The sequence below is a fragment of the Hippoglossus hippoglossus genome, chromosome 19 (genome assembly GCF_009819705.1).
Source record: "Hippoglossus hippoglossus isolate fHipHip1 chromosome 19, fHipHip1.pri, whole genome shotgun sequence".
Lineage (NCBI taxonomy): Eukaryota > Metazoa > Chordata > Actinopteri > Pleuronectiformes > Pleuronectidae > Hippoglossus > Hippoglossus hippoglossus.
In genome coordinates this window covers 14,969,787-14,992,063 of record NC_047169.1, presented here as the reverse complement: position 1 = coordinate 14,992,063, position 22,277 = coordinate 14,969,787, and the positions used below count along the sequence as shown (strand labels likewise).

The window sequence follows — 22,277 nt, the reverse complement described above, 5'->3', positions numbered from 1 at the left end:
AGACAAAAAGAAGAAGGAAGGAAGCAGAGAGGACTGTGGAGATGAAAATGGAAGGAGGAAAAAGAGGGATGGGGAGGAAGGATGTAGAAAAAGAAGTGAGGAACAGAAGGTGGTTAAAGAATGAAGGAAAAAGAAGAAAAACAGGCTGAGTAAAAGAAGGCCAATTTGGGGTGAGAGAATATATAAAAAGGAGGGAGAAGAGAAGAGACAGAAAGGAGAAAAAAGAGAAGAGGAAAGAAGGCCAGAGGAAGGAAGGAAAAAAGATAAGGAGAGAAACTTCAAGCTTGGATGTAGAAAAGCCTGGGACAGGGAGAGGTTAGATTTTTACAGTGTGAGATCTTTTTTAAATACAAGAAATACCAATCATTTCACACATCAATAATACATACCAATAAATAAGCAATGATTTCATGTTTAATGATAGTCTATATTATATTGACCTGTGTAGATTTTATTGTACAAATGCCATTCGTGTGAAGGGGTCATGCAGTTCTGTTTTCAGCCAGCAGGTTTCACTGCAGGGGGGGGGTGAGTGATAATTTACTTCAGAGAATAAAACTAAACCAGGAAGAAAAACAAAGCTGTATGAAAATGAAGACCCCCCCCCCCCCAAAAAATAAAGTTTTAAAGTTATTAGTGAATTATAAGAAGAAGTATGAGATATCTGGAAACGGGCTCGATCCAGTGCGAGTGAACTACACTTCCCAGAATGCATTGAGCGGAGTTGAGGTTACAGTGGACATGTGTCTCTCTCCACGGACACTACGTGTACTTTAGAAATGGAGAACTTTGCCCTCGCTGTTGTGCAATAATCTCGTTCCCCCGCAGACACATAGACGCTGAGGTCCCGTCGGTGTGGATGAGCGACCTGCGGAGCCAGAAGAAGGAGGAACCCGCCGGAGCCCGTAGCCCTGCGCCGCTGGACTGCTGCGGAGGACTGGACAACGTGGATTACTCCAAGGTAAACAACACCGAGCCCCTCCGGCAGCTGACCCGAGTGTGACTGTCACACACGAGGCTGTTAGTGTCCTCAGAGGCTGCAGGTCCAGGTCTGACCGAGAGATCAGCTCCTCTCCTCCTCCTCCTCCACCGAGCTCCTCTTCCGGAACTCAGCCGGTGGAGGCTCCATGTTCTCCACAATAAAAGCACCATTTGTTGATCCTGCTAATTCAAAGCACACACATATATCATATTTTTTGGATACAATACAACGCAACTTCACTTAAGTACAGTACAGATGTTACTTTTTTTAATTTAAATCATTCTTAATGTCTTTATGAAAAAGATCAATGTATTATCGAATAAAATGTTCTAAAATAAAAGCACAATTAGCTAATTCTGATAATCCAAAGCAAATACCAGGATACGATACAAAGCAACACTTTGTGTATATATATATATATATATATATATATATATATATATATATATATATATATATATATTTCTTTTTTTATTTGAATACCAAAATTATACCATACAACTTATTCTTATACAACTAAATATATTGTCTTTATTTTCTAATGACTCCTCTGATGTAACCTGCACAGAGATATGTTTTAAACAGACAACACAACAACATAAAACATGTGCCTAATGAACTACACATTTTTAAACCCATTTAATTTATGCACTTATTCTTTTGAATGCATATACAAGGCTAAAGCTATTTGTTGATTAATCATTTATGTCTTTAAAACATGCGAGAGATGTTATATTTTCACACAGCCCAATGTGACATATTCAGATGTGCAACCAACTGTCCAGAATTCAAATGTAGTCAATTAACTATCATATATGACAAAGAATAGCAAGTATTTGAGTTTTACTCATTTATTTAAAGGAAACTTAAAGCAAACCCATGTATGTCATGTCATTTGTCATTGACAACAAAACAAAACTAATAAACTAACAAAAAACTGAATATCCCTTAGCATTTGTAGCTGATAGTTTACATTGTGCCGTAAATGTTTTTAATCTTCCATGTAGGAGGCATGAAACAGTTTTGTCATTGTCCATCGGTCCCTTCTCATGAACACCATATCTCACTTTGAGGGAATTTCGTCACATCTGGGACAAACGTCCACTGGATTCAAGGATGAACTGATTCGAGTTCAAGAGAAGGTCAAAGGTCAATGTCAATGTGATATCACAAAACATGTGTTTTGACATAAGTCAGTTCAATTACAACACAATTTGGCACCAATATCTAATGGGATAAAATGAAGAAGTGAGGGCATTTTGTATCCAAAAAAGGTCACAGGTCAGGTTCACTGTGACATCATAATGTTCTACACAAACATGTCCCTTACAATTATTTAACGCCATAACTCAGGAAAGGTCAAGCTACTTATTCAAGGTGAGAGCCCTCAAACTCAAGTGGCCTGTATCACTGAAAAAAAAAATACCCTCACAAAAACAACCAGAGGCAGTTCAGGTAGTGGCCTGTAACTGACAAACACAATTAAATCATTTGCCTTTTCAGTTGTTGTACATGTTGTGTATTACCAGCCACTTACAGTACCTGTATACACTGACCGTCCCCTGCAATCAAGACACAGATGGATGTAGGATTTGAGCCATAAAGTTCACTGTGGTTAAATCATCAGGGGACCTCCCTATCTCTAGAGATACACTATCATCATTTTGTGCAGTGAAGCAGTAAAAACCTCCTCTGGAGTAATCATGGTACTGGTTATGCTGAAATCATTTTCTTTGCCACCAGTATGATAAAGCTAATCACCGTCCATAGTGTATCACCACCGTAAGTAGTTTAAAATAGAAGGTAATTACTACAAGTGAATGGAAGAGCTGTCTAAATTAATACATGAAATCAAATTTTTTAAGGTGAAGAGTTAATGCAACATTACATATTAATTTTAGCCCTGTAACTGTTATATAATTAGTTTTTTGTCTGTAAAGGAAAACGCACACTTCATTAAAATAAAATTCAGTGTTGTATTTCAGTGTTGCTGCAAAAAGCTATGTTTTTCACAGTAAAACAAGCTTATTTCTCAACTAATGAAGTCCTGGTCAGAGCTCTTTTATAATTAAAACTTATTAATTTGAAAAAATAAGACTATAGGACATGTATATAGTTTAAACAATTGAAATTTGGGGGCGAGCTAAAGACTTTTGTATGATAACGTCTGACGTTTTGTCAATTCGACAAAGAGTATGTGAACCCTTTGAAATTACCTGGTTTTCCAAACTCAAATGAAAGACTCTCTGGCCACATTTATGCTCTTTTTAGGATAAATCATTATCTCTAAGTTTCCTATAGCAATACCCACAAATGTCAAAATGTCTGTTTGATCGAACACGTTTAATAAAGAGTATTAGCTACTAAAGGAACTACCATCCCTTTTTACAAAACACCATATTCTGCTGCTTCTACTTGTTTCTCTATCAGAGTTAACTGAAACCTAAACCCTAACCCTAAAAATATACATAGGGCCATCAGCTTTTTATGCAATTGGCCCAGTCAGACTGAAAAATGACTTGAATGTCTTGTAGCTGTACTTCCCCTCTGGCCTCAACACTTTCGTACATAACACCCAATGCAAACTGAGGGCTCCTGTTTAAGAGACACTTAGTTGCTCTTCATCTCTGGCGTCAGTGGGTATAAGCTAAAAAAACACACAGAGAGCGATAAGGGAAGTCAGTACGACCACAATCGGCCACAGCTTTTATGCTACTGGTTAATCTGCATGTATCTGTTACAAGAATATATTCTTGCGTCATTCCTGTCATCACTCTTCTCCCCTTCATACAATGAAATGACTGTATGAAAGCTTGTTACTGGTGGTGTGATGCAGCAGTAAATTACACAGTAAATTAAATAGTAATAAGTCCGTGCTGACCTGAACTCCTCAGTCTGTGTACCTGTAGATCTGAATCGGTTGCATGTGAGAGTGACCGTGGTGCCAATGCATGTGTGCCCCATTACCTCCATAGATTGAATTAATTCTGTGGCTGAACCTACAATCGTCTGTGTGGTGTATGGACATTTACACTGAGCGCACACATTTACATTATGCAGTATGTGATACAGCTAAACAGGCCCTTTACTCACATCATGCTCACTTTAATTAGAAGCTGAGGTTAGAGCTCATGAAATGTACATGCACATGTTTTTTATTAGAATCAAACATAACTGATTAGTTGGCTTTTTGACTGACTGCCCAAAATGTCCCCCCCATGTCAAAAACACATTGATAAAATTGAAGCAAATATTATTTATGACCAAAACCGTATAAGCATTCTAAAGAACCAGAAAATTACGGATGCTCTTACTGGGTCTCTTGAATTACAGTGTGGGATTAAATGAGCATATTTGATACCTTTATTATTGAAGATGGTATTACAGGCCACACTTACAGTAAGTAATAATCTGTCTTTTTAATGAAACAATGCTTTTTGGGGGATTTTTGTCATTTTCATTCTGCTCACAACCTTTCCTCATGCTCCTTTCTCTCAGATGGACTTAACGCTGATGGAAGAACTCCTTAAGAATGTTATCTTTCGGGACTCCAGCTTCTGCATCGCCATAATCGCCATCATATTCAACCCTCTCTTCTGGAATGTGGTAAGAACCCCTGTGGATAATATTGTAGATATTATAGCTCCAAAAACAGTTATGTAATCCCTCACATATACTTGATCTTCTGTAACTTTGTCTGGAGATATAAGTTTGAAGAATTTAAGAAAAAGTACAGCTAATCGGACTTTAGTTGCTTACAAACATAAATGAATTTCAGCTTAAGGGCAGTTCATTTCATTTCTTTCCTTTTGAACAAACTTTATTGACTGAATTTCTCTTGTCTTGTGTGAGCTTGTTGATAATGCAGACTGTGACTATGCAGTATTTTTAAATCCAATCTAGAACCTTCTCAGACTGCCGTAAACAAAAGCAGCACTTCGCTATTGTTATGGTATGACTAAACACCAGGAACCAATCATTATGAATTGATCACCAAATATGTTTTTGAAGAAACGGTTACATCATAAATCCTTAGCAGCTTTAACCCTGCAGCACACATTTGACACTTTGCCGGAGGCCAGTGAGGGATCAAGATTTTTGGACAGGTTGGACACTTTCATGTGAATGGGGGAAGGTTCATGGGGAAACTGTGAATTTCCACTTGAAACATTTCATTAAGCTGCTTTCAGACATGAATTCTGGAAAATGTCTGGACAATGGGGTCAGGGCTTGCACTAAAGTTTTTCTTTTCACACATGAAAGACGCAGCAGGAGATTCTCTGCTCACATTTTTTCATGAGACGTCTTGGAGTGTACAGGTGAGGGGGGGCGCAGCATGCAAGAGGCAGGACGTAACAGTAATTCCACTGCGGAAATCATGTGTTTTTGTTTACAGCACATTAACACTGGCTTTAGCACTTATCACCAAAAGCTCTTTAATTTCATCTCTCCAAGATGACATCTTCATCTGTGTCTTCTACATGTATGACTCCTCTTTTAGATCCTGAGATTTTTGTTTTGTGTTTTTCAGTTTTGCATCCGTCATGTGTTAAGAAACTTGATCAACCCGCCACTCGTTTGTGGATAATAACCTCTGGATAATCTCCTGCTATATTATCACATGGTCTCACTCGGACATTCTCCACAGGTTTTTCTTGCAGGAGAAAGTCTCAGATTCAGACATTTGCAATCTCACGCACAGTTCCTCTACTCCAGCAGGAGTACAGTGCATGTCTGAAAGCGGCTTTATTCACCCTGAGTTCTTACTCTATTGTGTGAATATAGTTTAGATCAAAGTGGAACAAAAACAAGACTCGATTTTCTTTATCCTCCTGACGATACTTAGTCTCGGGCCAATAACTCAGATAAGGAGCCTTTGGGAACCTAAGTGTTGGCAGCTGCAGTTATCTGTTCACAGATAGGCTGACACTGATTATTGTTCTGTCTTTGTCAAATCAAGGCAAACTGCCTCGACAGTGTCTGTGAGCCTGATGAAAGAGCCCCTCTACATCAGTGTTACGCTTCCCAGACAAGATGACAATGTGATTTTCATGATTTAATCTGCAAAAATGTCTTTCATCATCAGGGCTTCAAGACTGATTGCAGTCGATATCATATTGGCCACACATCACATAATCTTGCATGTCATAGATCATTATAGTGTTTAGTTCCATTTGTGGTGACTACAAGAGTCCTGACGTATCCTTTTCGTAAAGACAGTGACCCTTGCAGTCCACAATAGCAACTGTGAACCTCAGCTGGACACATGTTCATCAGACAGACACTCATCACACAGAGGAGAAGCCAATCGGGTTGAAGTTAATTTTGCTGAGGTGCTCTTGGCCCTGCACGTGATCCCAAATCCCCTTTTTTGTGCATTGTGCTGTAAGATAAGCTGTAAGTGACTAATGTGGGTTGAGGTACACGGTATTAGGACTGATGGAATTTAGACATCCTTTAAGAGATCTTTTCATCTCGTCTGTTCGAGCCACAGCCTTTATTCTTGCGAGTATTATCAGGGATGATGATTCATTGGATTTTATTGGACTTCCATCTCTTTAAGGGTAAGGGATGAGAGAGGATGTTGAAACTGCCTTGTATCCCAGCGATTACTCAAGTTTCTGGTCAAATGTCTGTCACATGTGATGGCTAACAAATGGGATTTTGAGAAGAAATATATCAAATTAGGGTGCCAACTTCTCACTTTGTTCCCAGAAGCCTGGTCCGAGGAACATCTCTGATGACATTTAGATGAAAGGAAGTGGTAAAGTACGTCATTCGACGCAGGTCACGCTGTTGCCTTGTTTCCTGGGCATCAGTGTGCTGCACGTGTTGTGCCAGGACCGTACGCCTGATAGCACTGAAGGTTTAGCATACACACTCAGTAATATTCACTCCCCTTCTCGTCTTTATTTGGTCTTCATGAGCGGCTGAAAAAACAGATTTCTCTCTTTAGCTGCAAATTGTCATATTATACATAGGCTTTGCCTACCTCTGCTATAACTATAGACAAAGTGTGTCGAAGGAAAAACACACTGCTTGCCAGTTAGCTAGTTAGCCATTGGCTATTTTTCACTTGTAATGCATCAGGATTATTCATTGCCATTTGCTGCATAACATGAATAAAACTTCAATGCATTTCCTCATCCATGAACATGATTTGCATCTAACTCAAGTCAGATAGATTTTCATTAAAAACGGTGAAGACAATTTACCGATGAACCCACGCTGCCTCACGGCTTCATCAAACTAGGTCTTTTTGTTAGTGATTTAGATGAGTGACCCCTAGTGGCAGAGGTTACATATTGAAGGATTAAAGAAAACTTGCATTAAATATATATTTTTTGGAGTCATTTTGCAGCTGTTAAAAAAACAAGCTACAAACACAAAACTGATGTATTATCAACTGTGAACTTCACTCCAACAGTTGCTTATTTACATAACCATGATTTATTGTAGTTGTTCAAAAAAATTACATTTGTGCAGCATAAATAATTCAGCAGAGGACGTGTTGTGGGTATTTCTTCATCTTTTTATTAGTTTAGACCAAACTATGTATCAGTCAGTAAGAAATATATGAAAGACAGTGCATTCATTTCAACATTTTCATCCACACATCCGCCAGGCTGCCTGCCCATAGCTTTTTGGATGAGGTCGCATCTTGCATTTCTACATCACTGATTAATATCACTGCCAAATCGCTTTCCACCTACACCCTCCTCCCTTCCCTGATCTCATCCAAGACTGGTGGGTGAAACGGGAAGCTTTTTTTTCTTGATGAGTTGCAGGTTGCAGAGTGAGGGCACGCTGACCTGCTGGTACAAAATTAACCGACTAATAGTTTGAGGTTAATCAAGTTAATATTGACGTAAAACTGTAGATACATTAGGGTTCAAGATGGTTCCATGTATCAGGCCCTACACATATCAGAGATAGCTGTCTATCGTCAACATTGGATACATACTGTATATGCAAATGGGAACAGAGCCTTCAGTCTGTACTCTACGTACATTTTTTCCATATTTGAAATTGTACAAATATTGACGAAACAGATGAAAGGGAGCAGTACCACCGGAAATCATGGGGGGGCACTGTAGCCACTAGTTTGAGTGAGATGACCATAGGACTCAACACTGCAGAATAAATTAAACTTTAGGAGAACACATCTTCAACAAGTTTATGTCTGTTTTCTATTGGTTGCGTTATCCAGAAGTGGTTCTTCTCAGGGTCACCAATTATCTATTAATACAGGGGGATGCAAGATGAAAAAGATCTACCTCCGTTTTTAGTCACTTTCTTGTGGCCTCATTTGCATATCAGGCAACCTCACATCATGTCCTGACCTCAACGTTGGGAAGGATGACCTTCTGATATGAGGAGTCAGCAAAAAGGCAGCAGGTACGAAGAAACTCTGTGAATGTCTGAATGTTTTCTGGGGAGACTGGCTTTTGATAAAGATTGTGTCTACCTCATCTAGAGATAAGAGTGTGAGAGTGTGTGCCTGCACTTGGTTTAACCTGTCAAAGAAAAAACACATCTCAGCTGGTAACATTGAGAAAGCTTTTGAACAAATCTCCAAGACTGCACAATGTGGTTGTCACTGTGGTTTTATTTTGCCAGTTGAACATAAAAAGGCTCAGACGTCAGTGACCGGGTCAAGGGAAAGTCTCTCCCATTTTAATACCTGACTCACTGTGTGTGCTTATACCCTCAAGTATCAGAGGAAAGACTCCTCACCTGCATTTGTACTGAACACATCAGTGTCTACAGTGGAACAGAGACACAGCAAGGCCTGTTCCTTGAAATCTCGTGTGTGTGTGTGTGTAAACACAGATCAGAATTTACCAGCCTCCAGCTACCTCTTCATACCCTTTTCTTTTTTTTCACAACTGACATGAGCATGACATACATGCAGGTGCCAGAGTCTGCACAGTAGTGGAACCATGGTATCAAAGTCACATTGACGCACACGCTCAACCAATCGTAAGCCAATCTCAGCTGTCAATCATGAAGTTTCACCACATACTTATTGCATCAAATAACAAATTAAAACCAAATTTACAGTGTGATGAGCACTACCTACAATGACTCACTTTTTAGTTTGGTCCATGTCCCATCCACTAACATGGAGAAGGCAAGGTTTATGACCTTTACTGTGTGTGTGTGTGTGTGTGTGTGTGTGTGTGTGTGTGTGTGTGTGTGTGTGTGTGTGTGTGTGCGCGCGCGCCCACACAGTGACTCATCTACAGTGTCTGAAAACGTCTGCAAAGTGCAGCTGCTCTTTGTCAGTCGCGGCAGCAAAGCACTCTCTTAAGACCCACATCCAGACACTTTCAGACACCAGTTACACCTGCATACTGATTGGACTGATTGTCGAGGTGGCATTGGGTTCAGATTGGGTTATTTCCTCCCACTGAGGAGGACATAACGTTGTATTGATGCTGCAAACTGATTTTGTGTCTTCTGTGAATGTTTGTGTACTAGTACAGGTACCTTTGGGAGGAGCATTTGGGCCGAGACTTTATGGAGTGAGGATATTTTAGGAAAGTGAGGACATTTGGGCTCTTAAGGTTCAGCTAAGGGTGCTAGGGAATGCAATATCCCAATGAGTTTTCTCACTAAGATAGAAGTACAAGGTTGTTTTTCGATCTGTGTGTTCATCTAAACACATGTATTCATATTCATACCTTTAACCAAGCAGGACATGCATTTGCATTGAAATTATTTGATTGGCTCGCACCTGGGATTGACTATTTGCTTGAATGTGACTTGATTGGCCGGTACGTGGGAAGCATAGCAATCGATGCAGTTAAGCGGTGCATGACGTCACCCCATCCAAGGTTGAGAGGCGTATCAGAAACGACGTCTGTTGACTTCCATTGTGAGAACACTACACAAGATACGTACAACAATTGATTGTCTTGCACGATGACCCTTGATCATTTACAAACCAACTTAGTGCCATACTTTTTCCGGGTGGAAAGTATAAGGTCTGTCTGTCATTATGATTTGATCTCAAAACAGGTCAGGTATTTTCATAGTAAAGAAATTATCTGTAAACAATTTTACATTGGACCCTACTTCCTTTTCATGTTTTTTTTCTTTAAAATACTTTATATCATTTGCCTGAGAGCCCTACCTTTATTGAACTGTAGCAAAACCTTAGGAGCACTACAACTAAATCGAATAAAATGGCTTTTTCCGGAAAAACATGCAAAAATATTCAGCTCTGAATAGTGTCATCTCAGGCCCAAACACCTGTTATCAACAGGGCAGACTGCTCACAAACTGAGGTGAAACATGTCTGCAAAGCACCCTCTGCCCCAGTCATGTGTGCCCACATCAATGCTCTCTTCAATTTAGGTTGTCTGGATTTTGGCAATTGAACGCTGAGCCACAGAGACTATAATTAAGTCTAAAAATCAACCTGACACTGTGAGAGCACAGTGACTAAGGAAAAGATATTGAAAAGTGTGTCTGCTCTTCTGATGTGGAAAATTGCTCCCTCCACAAGCCCCAATGCCCACGGGAATTGTGGCTAACGCTTGCATTTTGCTGCATCGTGTGAAACCCGAACAAACAAAAACAATCAATGGAATAATTTTGGGCGCAAGCAAGAGCTCAGCATAAACAACATGCTGTAATTCCAAAATATTTGTGTTGTGCTTATTAAACTATAAAGGTGGCAACGCAATAAAAAACTTGCTATTTGTATAATTTTAATATATAATACATATAACTTTGCATTTTGCTTTTCCTCCAGGCGTTCAACGTTTCAATAAAGTTGTAAACTAAGATAGTACAATAGTGAAGTACAATATGAACAATAGGGAATGAAAAAGAGCCTTTAGTTGTTGTGTCTTCAGTTGCAGGTGCACCCGTGCCACTGCCACAGACTGAATCAATTCTGTGGGAAATGTTGCCCTATCACATAACACATAACCCGGGTGGACATTAGGTTCAATATCTGCTCATGCAAATGTTTCAATATGTATTCTTCACAGTTTCAATCACTGTGTACCTCCTCTTCCCCGCTTCCTCGTTTCCTTTCTTACTTCTGCACTATTTCCCCCTCTGTGCCTCCTGCTGTTTCCCCCTTTGAGTCTGTCCCGCTGCTCTCGCCAACGGTGTCACAGTGAGGGGTTAGTGATTCACACAGAAGCAATTTTCTCTTTCTCTATGACCAGCCCTTCATCTCCCCTCTTACCACTCCCCATTGATACCTAAGTCTTTTTTGCACCCACTCAGATTCATATCCTGGGGCCACAGAGCAGGCGCACAGCCAATCATAGCAATTAAACATGTGAGGTAGTGCAAAGCGACAGAAAAATGTAAAGACACAATGATGAACGGCAGTTTGTTTGATCTTCTTTTTGAGAAAATACACCATCTAGTTCCTTTACTTTCAGGATGGTGACTTCAAAGGTTATTTATGCTGCCTTTATGTACGAAAAAAAGTGTCCAAACGTTGAAACATTTGCATGTTTGTTAAGCAATACATCCACTAGAGGGCAGCACGGAGTTTACCAACTTGCAATCAAAAGGTTTCGCTATTGTTGAAATTTGTTCCTTGTGTCCTAAAATGGTCAACTATTGGCTATACTGCCCCCCCAAGATTTCTGATGGTACTGCTGCTCTTTGTTTCATCCGTATCTGTAAGCCTTTAGAAGATGTACACAAATACGAACAAAATTAATTCAGAAGATGGACAGAAGACGTACCTTACTGTTGAGAATATGAAACCTCTCCACATTTGTGTCAGCCATAGCGGTTGCCAACAAAAATGCTTCAGTGGAGCTCCCTTTGGGTGCTCCCCTGTCAGTCATGTCATTAAACCCACCCCATCTTGGATAAATGATTTTTAATTGGCCCTACAGGTTCCAGGATGGATGGAAATTGAATGAGCGGTACAGTGAGATAATATTATGTGGCTGAACCCTGATAAGGAACCTCTCACTGCGCTACCTCTTATTCCTCCAGACACTTAGGAGAAACCCTCACACCCTCGGCATGGAGCCCAGGATGTATGGGCTGTTTATTCACATCATGTGCTCAACCAGATAAAGCCCCGGTTTGCCGCCAGCCACCCTCAGATTAATTTAGTGGTGACTGTGAGGTTAGCGAGCACAATGGATAAGGAAGACATTTGAACTCTATATGCACACTTTAATATTTGTCTATTCATTTGGTCTATTTAAGATGTCATCAACGTAATATTGAACAATGTTATCCCTTATCGCAGATTTTCCTCAACTCGTGCAGCCTTAAACTGGGCCTTTAATCTGGGTCTGTAACTTTTAGTTACATCATTCTGGGGTCATGAATACATTTCTTTTTTACATCTATTTCTGACTCACTTTAATTATAGACTCCCAGTTTGAGTCTATTCTGCATGAGAGCATTGTGATATATAAATCAGCATTTTAATGTTGCTTTTATAAGAGATGTGTTTATAGTCGTCTCTATCAACATAAAATATAAGCCAGTTATATAAGCCTCTGTTGGTGTGCAGGGGGTCGTGTTGAGAAGCTGGGCCCCTCAGCTTGTACTTGCTGAAATTCAGTGTATTTTAGAAAAGCACAGCCTTGTTCTCTTTTCTGCTTTGAGACAGAATGGATGGTATAATGATGTTGAGTAAGGCATCTGTTTGGACATTGTTCAACAGTACACTCGCGATAAATTACCATGTCTATGCTTATTTTGCCAAACGTTTGAAAAGACTTAAAAACAAAGTCGACATATTTAAAACTACAGACATATTTGCTGAAAGTGAACTAGTGTAAAAGGATACAAAACTTTCAAAAGGATGTAGGCCTCTAATTTATTTATTTTTATAATTTGCAATCCTATTTGAAAAGACAGGCTCCATTTGATATGATGCTCAGAATTAGTCAAAAATGCTTGCATTTCTTTCTATATTTTTTTAAGTAACATTATTTTTTTACCGTTTTAATTTCTATTATTTTTATTCACACTTTATTCAATTATAGGATTAAACAATGAATAATTCCAAACTCAACATGATAAGGAGGAAAACCGCGGCCACGTTTGAACTCATAAACTCAGTTGTGAAACACAAACAGACACAGTGATTTGATTTTGAGCCTTGGACTTTTCCAAGCACATCATTCGATTTTCTGGACTTGTTTTGCTGCTGGTTTCTAAATCGCCTGTATGTGTGAATGTGAATGGTTGTCTGCCTCGGTCTCTGTGCATCGACCCTGCAATAAGCTGGTGACCTGACACACACTTCTGCTCAACGTCAGCTATTAGGTCCAGCCCAAAGGGATAAGCAGTATGGATGGATGGATCGATCGATGTTCTGCGTTTCAGCATCTTACCGAGTAAAGTTTTTCTTTTCTGAAAAGAATCGTGAACAAACCTATATATTATGAAGACAAAATTATTTTCATGCCAAAGTGGAATCTCATTTTCCATTGTCACCTCAGTCTGCTTACGTCAACTAAATGCAGTCAGCGAAGAGGAAAGGTTAATGCCACAGGTATTTTAAAAGGTTTTTTTCATTTGCATCTTTCATCATTTAAACCCTTGTGAACCAGTTACCTGGGCAACAGGAGCAGTATTCCTGTCTTCCGTGATTGGTGGCAACACTAACAGATGTGGCACAGAAGATGAAAGCTGTGCCTCATGCACATGCGAATCTGATGCCTCATTCATTGTCAACCTTCTTCTTTTCTGGATAGCAACAGGTGGCCCCGGCCCCAGACTCAGCAGATATGTCAAAGTCAGATCTGGTCGTAAGTGAGATTTGTCTGTCTAATGCAGTGGGAGGCTGCTGTAGATACAAGTCACGCTGACATGAAGGCTCTCAAGAAAAGTGGTTAACCTGTTCCTTCTTGTTTTATCTCTCGCCTCAGGCTGACGTCTCAGCTGAAACCAATGGGACATGGTGCCAGGCTTTAGATAACAGTATGTGGGAACTATCTGTATAACCGCAGCTGGAAGACTGCAGCGCAAACCATATTCTGCTGTGGCTTGAATGTACTGTTGTAAAAGTGCATTTTAAAGTCTCTTTTGAAGCCAGCGAAAAGGAATTGACTTGCAAAATGCAGAGCTTTGCTTCCTTTTTAGGCAGTGATTCCCAACCAGAGGGCACCATGGGTCAATGGAAGAGTACTCCACTGATTGCAGTCTGATAACAATGCCAAACTCACAATGGACAGATTGGAAAAGTGAAAATGTATTATTCCACACCTTCTTCTTAAAGGTTCAGTGTGTAAGATTTAGGTGAAAGGGATCTATTGACAGAAATTTAATTTTAAATTAATCCTAGTGATGTTTTCACGTGTGTGTTTCAACTAAATTATACAAATTATTGTTTTATTTACCCTAGAATTGGCCCTTTATATTGAAATACTTTATATTTACATCGGAGGGGGTCCTCTCTATGGAGGCCGCCATGTTTCTTGTAGTAGCCCGGACTGGACAAACTAAACACACGTGAATGTTACCACAGGTTCTTTTTCATATTTGGAAGGGGAGGATGAGGTGAGGGGTGTTCAGCTGCAACACGCAACTTCACCACTTTATCTAACTAAATTCTACACACTGCAACTTTAAGTCCCTTATCCACCAGTCAAAATATCCCCCAACCACCGGACTTTTGCCTGCAACAGGAATGGATATTCACTCTGCAGTAGACACAGGTTTTTGTCGCCTCCGGCTCTGATCGTCAGTGATGGAAACATGACACCCTGGTGAATGTGCTAATTTCTTCTTCCTTATTTTGGCAGTCTAGAAGCCACTGCTGCTCTTGTTCTTTGCAACGCTATGACGTTGAACTTCCGTGCATTTTCATGTAAATAGCCTCAGACATTTGTGTGCTAATTGTTTTTTTACATCTTGGAAACAATGTGCAATATGTCTGGCAAGAGGCAACACCGACAAGAGAGCAAGGTGAGAGCTTTCCAGTTTCTGGCACCTTCATGACATCGAACATGACTCACCGGGCACAAAAAAAACCCAGACAGGAAGCCAAACTCCACTATTGGCAATGTGAAGTGAGTCTTTTTACCTGCCTATTCCTAACCCTAATTTGGTTGAACAAGAGGTATTACTTATCCAAATCTGGTGCCAGGTTAGCCCAAATGCAGCCAGTTGACAGTTTGATCAAAGATCTGTGTGAATATCCAGTAAGTACATTCTCGAGGTGCTAGCCTCAACCAGAGATGGAAGTCTTGGTTAACTAATTGCTTGTAGTAGAACTCCCCGAGACAAGTATTAACACTGACACGGAAAATGTATTCAATGGCTTGTTATGGGTGAAATTACATGCAGTTAAAAAAGAATTCAAATGTATAAAGTGGGTTTGGGGATACATGAGACAATAAAATGGTGGCTACATTTGCTTTGCAGAGTGTTAAAGTCTTCATAGGTTATCTGAACCGACACCCAAAGACCTGGCACCTCAATTTAATCGTAACTCAATCATTCTCTGTCTGCTTTTGAGCCCTTATCACAGCTGAGACCGAGGCCAAACGTCGTGCACCTTCTCTTAGGGGCCTTATCTGGTGCCTGGGTCCTGAGAGAGATCATGTTTGAATGAGTCATCAGCAGTTAGACGGCCAAAAGGAGGGACGTGTTGGAGTGAGAAAAGGGAAAGGGATAGGTGTTTCCTTTCTTCAGGAGGGCTGAGGGAGCTGAGGTTAGGGGAGTTGAAAACCCTCCAAAGCAAAAGGGACTAAAACAAACCCAAGAGAAAGTGCACTGTGATGTCAGCGTGGGCGGCAGCATACCACTGATTAATTAGTAACTTTAAATAAATACAAGCAAACTGTGCAGATGAGAAACACAGACTTCAGTCAGGTAGTCCAAGTGTCTCCAATGACTGAGCAGAGGTTTCAGCTGGGCAGAGATGAAACGGTGGGAAAAGTTTGTATGACAATTATAGTTATCACCATTAGCAGTATTATTCAAATGTGCTGTAAATGTTAGAACATTACAACAGGTACACAGTAATTTCACCAAGTTTTATATTGACATAATATAGATCATCAATTAAAATGATGATAAAATTCATTATTTATAGAAGATGAGACTAATTGTTATGTTAAAGGTTCAGTGTGTAAGAATTTACATCTACTGGTGAATATGCATGTTGCAGCTGAATCCCCCTCACATCTCCCTCCCCTTACAAACATGAAAGAGAACCTGTGGCAGCCTTCAGTTGTCATAAAAACTCAAAAGGAGTTTAGTTTGTCCAGTCTGGGCTACTGTAAAAAACATGGCGGCCTCCGTAGAAAGGACCCACTCCTGGTGTAAATACAAAGTATTTAAATATAAAGGGTCCATTTTAGGGTAAAGAAAACAACAATTCGTACAATTTAGATGAAACACACTAGTGAAAACATCACTTGGTTTATTTTATATTCAATTTTGGCCAATAGATCCCTCTCACCTAAATCGAACACACTGGACCTTTAAGTGCAGACGTCGACCCCAAACGTCAGAGTCGGGACAAAATATCAGTGTTTGTTAAACGAACGTATTTTGTCAACAGTAGATGTTAGGATTTGTTATGGCTAGAGATTACAGTTCTCCTGCTGTTACTGCCCCCACCTGCCTGCTGCTACTTCCACCATGTTTTAACAACACACAGCCAATGCTGCGCTTGCTTTGCCTGCATCTTGAAGACTTGCTGACTTTGCTTGATACTGGACAGTATCAACCAAATCATCACGATATTTACGGTAATTAAAGATTAAACGGAACAAGTAACCTTTGGCAATTTTACCACTGTATACCATGAAACGGTCCATGAAAAAAATCACTTCATAGCTACAGCTTGGTACTTTGTTATATCAAATCATGTTTTGAGAAGAAAATATTGAAAACCATTATTCACAAATCTTTTGTGTGGTTTACAGCATCCACCCGATCACAAGATGTTGTAAAAACAGCTGTGAGCTGATACTGATCTTCTGTTTTCTCTATAAAACATTTATATAATAATAGCTTTGTTGGCTAAAACCCACAAGAAGCCGGATTTTTCTACACAATAATTTACAATTAGGCAGGTTAACTTGTAAAAATATGAATTAAACTAATTATGATATGTATATATGATGGGATTAGAATGTGCCAAAGGGACCAGATTGGAATTTTTTTGGCTAAGGTTTTCAGTGTCACAACTCATATTTCTTTTTATTTAGTTATTATTTATTTACTTTTTAGTTAGAGTTGAAGAACTTAATTATAGAGCAAAAGACACCTACTCTTAGATATCGAGTATCAAAGCACAGTTATTTGTGTTTTGCACGAGGACTCTTCACTTTAAATGCTGTCATGATAGCCCCTGGCAGAGATTATTTTTATGGTCTGACGCACAAGTGTTGCACACATGGGAACAAGCCTTTTCTTTTTTTTAAACACAGAGTTAATGGCAGTTATATTTAGGATGATTATTAGCAAGGCGGCATCAGCTGAAGACTGTGCATTAAAGTGTCAGAGTTTGTATGCTGCTTCTCTGCGTGTGTGTGTGTGTGTGCTTATATTCTTTTCAAGAAACAGTTTTACTTTTAGATTTCTACAGTAACGACATTTTGTGAGCTCTCAGAGTCTTGAATTTAGTGTTCAGAAGTGACTTCTGTTCCTTCGATGTCCACAGGGGTATTATACAGTGAGGTGATTGTGAGTTAACTTGAATATCCCCTCTTAATAATCCAATGTGCAGTCCTGTATAATTGAACATTCTCCCTGCTCCTCATTGGGTGTCGAACTTTCCTATTCAGGGCTGTAGGCTCTTTACAGTGACAGCTGAAGAGTCACCACTCAAAAGCCCCAGTCATTTTTTTAAACAATGTGTCTTTGATTTCACAAAGATGTAAATGAAAGCAGGCCATTCATTTCCGGCCCAAGGCTCTTTAAGTTTGTTGTGACTAAACGACTGCTCCATGGCAGATTTTGTCAGCGGTAAACAAACACTGCCACTTAGTTGAAAACTCAGTTTTGACTTGTGTAATGTTTGTAGGTGACTTGTGTCAAAATTAAACACTGTGTGTAAAGACTACTGCTCCCCAAAAGTGAGGCCAGAGTGTCTCGATCGCCACCTGGTGGCTGGCTGCAGTATTGGTCACATATTGCGCCTCCTCCACATCAAAGATGGTTTCTGCCATTTAGGTAGCTCTCATCACACTGATACATAATCAAATGGTGATTTTTAACTGTGGTTTTAATTAGTTCTTTGATGCTATAAAAACGGTGAAACCTCATGAATGACAAGTGAAACTGAATTTGGGCAAGGGCGTGTATCAGCAGGACCTCGCTACCGTGGCCCATCCCCCAAATGTTACTGCGCAGACTCTGGTTTCAAATCTGCAAGATGGAAACGTTCATATCTGAGATATTTTGGCTTCATTTAATCCGTTGTTAGTAGGCTAGTTAGCCAGGCTTGCTTACATTTTCAGTTTACATTTGTGCAGATGGACTATTCAGTTAATTCCTTATGCTTATAAAAGACCCAAGCACACCACTTTAACATGTAGGGCAATCCAAAGCTTGACAGTTTGCCTTGTCTGCTTTTTTTTCAGATATTTTGGTCTATGGCTACCCAGTGCATCTGCAATCAAAGTATACTGCTTTTTCTCAGTAGCTGCACAAATGTAATATCTCCCCACCCACTCTGCCCTCGCAAGCAGAGGTCAGGCTCACCTGAACAAATAGCTGCCACCCGGTACATGCATTATCAACCTGCATGCATGTGGCGATGAAGCCGATAGAGCAAACATCATCTAATCCTTTCCCTGCATATGGAGTGGGTGTCTGTCATCCGGTCAGTGCTGCCTAGTGACCTATATCTTTGGAAACAAAATTACTCTTCAGCTCTTCCTTTTCGCGTCATCTGCTGCAGTGGTCCTTTGTCTCACACAGCTAAAGTCGTCTCTTAGACTGCTGAGAGCAAGATAAATCCAATAATAGACATCTGAAAAATATCTGGTATTTTGAGTCAATTGGCTTCAGCCAATGTCCAAATTCACAAGGGTGATGAATAAAATATCTCTTCAGGGTTTAGTTCTGTGATAAGTTGTGATTATTTATCATTGTAAATTCAAAAAGTAGAATGCGGATCTACTTAAGAAAATAGAAACAATTCACAGAATTGATTAATAATACAATTTAATATTTTATTTTCAATAACTTCAACTGTTTTGTTCATCATCTGTTGTTATTATTAAATTGCTGTTTTATCTGATGCAAAAAAACAAACATAATATAAGCGTGAATACATATTAATGAGTGTTAAGATATTATTTTAATATCTATGCTTTGGCCGTTAAAAAAACCCCATGTTGTTTGAGCTATAGAAAAATCATTAATCACGATCATGTGAGTCTTGTTTAGCTGAAGCAAACAAAATCACTTAATGCGGGTTGTCCTCAAATGACTGTGATACTAAAGATAACAGAACATAACAAAGCAGATCTGAGTCATTAATCAAACTATTGTACTTTTCTCAGCCAGGTTATAGATATTCATGACTTCAGTGAGCGACTAATGTTTTAGTTCATTGTTTTTAATGCTTTTATTCACTGGACTCAATTACCCTGATTGGTAGGGTGATGTGACCTCAGATGTACCCACACAGGGTAGGCTGAGATTTGTTAGCATGTGGATATGCATGTGTACTCGTTTGTGTTACCTCTTTTGTCAGGACCAGTAGACCTCATAGAGACCAAAGTTCAGTCCTAATGAGGCAGAACCTCATTTCTGAGGTCCTGGTTAAGGTTGGAGATAAGATGTGAATTGTGGTTAGTTTAAGGTCAAGGTTAGGCATGAATTGGTCATGGTAAAAGTTATGCATAAGAATTTGGTCAGGCTGTCCACAACAAGCTACGCTCTGGATGAGCTGCAAGTGCCCGGTTGTCGTTTCAGTTTCAAGGCTTTCATAACTTACACAATAAAAGAAAAAAAATGCCTGTTCTTCCTTCCACCTTGTGCTCCGGTCTGCTGTATCACGACTGATAAATACTCTTTATGTTCAGACCTTTTCATAAAGGCAGATGATCAGTTCGAGTTTGGCGTCCAGGCTCCAACTTCACTTTCCCTGATGTGATAACATTATTATAATGAGGAGTGATGCGTAAATATCTTTGACCCCCTTTTGTTATGTCAGCAGACAAGATGTGTGTCAATATCTGTCAATGTCAACTATGATGACAATACATTGGTGGACTAATTAATTAACATTCCATTCCTTGGAGCCACCCTGCTATAGTATGGCTACATTTTCTGTCGTCCTGTCCCCAGATTTCAATTAATTTTTCTCTAAATTTAGTTTGCTATATTGAAAGAGCGTGTGCTCTCAGTGTTTATGCACTGCTGTTGACAAAATGTCCACAAATCCCCAGATATTTGAATATTCAATCAGTGTTTTCTGAATTGAGTGAGGACTTAATCAGGATGTTCCTGGTGTGCATGTGATCCGATGTTCTTGTTCCCTTTCTCGTTGTTACTCCAGTAGGACACACATCCTCGCATTAATACAGCTTGTCGGTGCGTGTGTGTGCATTTGTGTTTGTTTGCATGCTGTTCTCCGTGGCACACAGCTGTACTTTAATACAATGTTATTGTTGGTAATTTGCACATTTTGATCTATTGTCAGTGTGTATATTCCCTCTATGTCGATAAGGACTAGTTGGAGGGTGCTTTTAGCTTCATTCTACGGTTTCTGCTGCTTAACTGTTCTTCCATAAAGCGGCATAATGCGGCAGAAGTTCCTCCCCCCTCAGAAATCGTCCTAATGTCCTGACTTCAAACCCATTCGGGTGCCTGCCTCTCACATTTAAGTGGGCTGATGGGGATGCAGGAGGAGCCTGTTGCCTAAGCCTTAATTGTATTTGTTATGGAGAGCTGCTCGTTCTGCCAAGCCGGCGCCACTCCCTGCGCTCCCCTCGCCAATGCCTTCCTTTATTTCTATGTCTTGATTGATGATGTGATTACAACATCAGTAGTCTGTGTGCAGAACACCTGATTATTTTTAGTGTACTCAATCACCTCATGGAGGGTCTGTAAATTGTGTTAAAGGATTTTGGAGGAGCTTGCGGTCCCATCGCTGGCTCAGAATAGAGTGTAGCAGTGTACTAGCAAAAATGGCCTGCCTATGTCTGTATGTATCTCTCATAACGAACCTCTTAGCCTTCGGAGGATGCAGTTTATCCAGCCCACGATAATAGATCTGAAATGAGACGGTCTGGTCTACGAAAGGTTTCTGTAATCAGCTGCCTAGCAACAGAGCTGAAGTTAGACAGGACAATACAATTTTTAATTCCACTTGGTTTGGACTGTTCGGTCCAGTTGAAGCATGATACTTAAGCATTGGACATCTCGTCGCTTGCTCGCTCCATTACCACTTTGAAAAACGGTTTGTCACCAAAGTGCAATGAATCCTGGGGTAGGTTGGGGTAGGTTGAAGGATTCATCAATTGGAGCCTTTGTTTTTCAAGGACGGAAGGACACATTTGTCTGCAAAAGTTGAAGGAAACTTGGAAATAGCCCAGCCTAGATGGGTCTCCAAATTCAGCCTCTAAAGGACGCAGCCCCTGAATTGAGACACAGCTTATAATGTCGGCATTAGTTAGTGAATGAGAGAAATAGGATTCAGGAGGGGCTGAATGATTTAATCTTTGAAGAAAGCTTTTACCAAGGCGCGTTCATGTACGCACAGGCACACCGAAACACCGCACACACTCTCGCTCGAGGGCACATGCAGGGTGCGTGTTTGTGTGGCTACGTCCGCTAGCTTCGCTACTTCAGGTAGTGGACTTTTAGGCTAAAAACATGGTACAAATGACGCCATTTCAAGTTAGTTTCTTTATAGATTGTGCATCGTATACGTCGCACTGTACAGCCCTGACCACCATGCGTTATTAATTAAGAGAGAATGCTGATATCTGTGCTGGATTGGTAGCCTGTCCAGGGTGTACCCCTCCTCTTGCCCAATGTCAGCTGGGATTGGCTCCAGCCCCCTGAATGATGAGCGGATTAGGGAATGGATGGATGGATAAATGGAATGCTACATACAATATGTGTTTATATGTGTCACAAAGTGCTACTTACTGACATCAAAATGCAGCCACCTGTTACTTGCAAGGCTAATTCCTGACATTATTTCACTGAGCGGTAGGGAATGAAATCATTGTTTGAATGTTGTCATACGTTTGAGTCACAAAGGAGCTTCAATTGTGAGACTTTTATTGCACAGCAGTCTTCTAGTCTTAGGAGAGAGAGAGAGAGAGAGAGAGAGAGAGAGAGAGAGAGAGAGAGAGAGAGAAGGGAT

At 40.1% G+C, this 22,277-nt stretch overlaps 1 protein-coding gene across 3 annotated transcripts in view; it reads left to right on the top strand.

Annotated features, from left to right (window-relative positions):
- The first annotated feature begins 631 nt into the window (after positions 1 to 631).
- Positions 632 to 22,277, top strand: part of pemt (phosphatidylethanolamine N-methyltransferase) — a 57,302-nt gene continuing 35,656 nt past the window's right edge. Inside the window, exons 1-2 of one of the 3 annotated variants that reach the window (XM_034570787.1) lie at positions 641 to 961; positions 4,481 to 4,588. In XM_034570787.1, the coding sequence (XP_034426678.1) occupies positions 860 to 961; positions 4,481 to 4,588 (210 nt within the window). In that variant the 5' untranslated portion in view covers positions 641 to 859. Of the gene's footprint in view, positions 962 to 4,480; positions 4,589 to 22,277 lie in introns of all 3 variants that reach the window. The other 2 variants (XM_034570788.1, XM_034570789.1) reach the window with 2 other exon arrangements.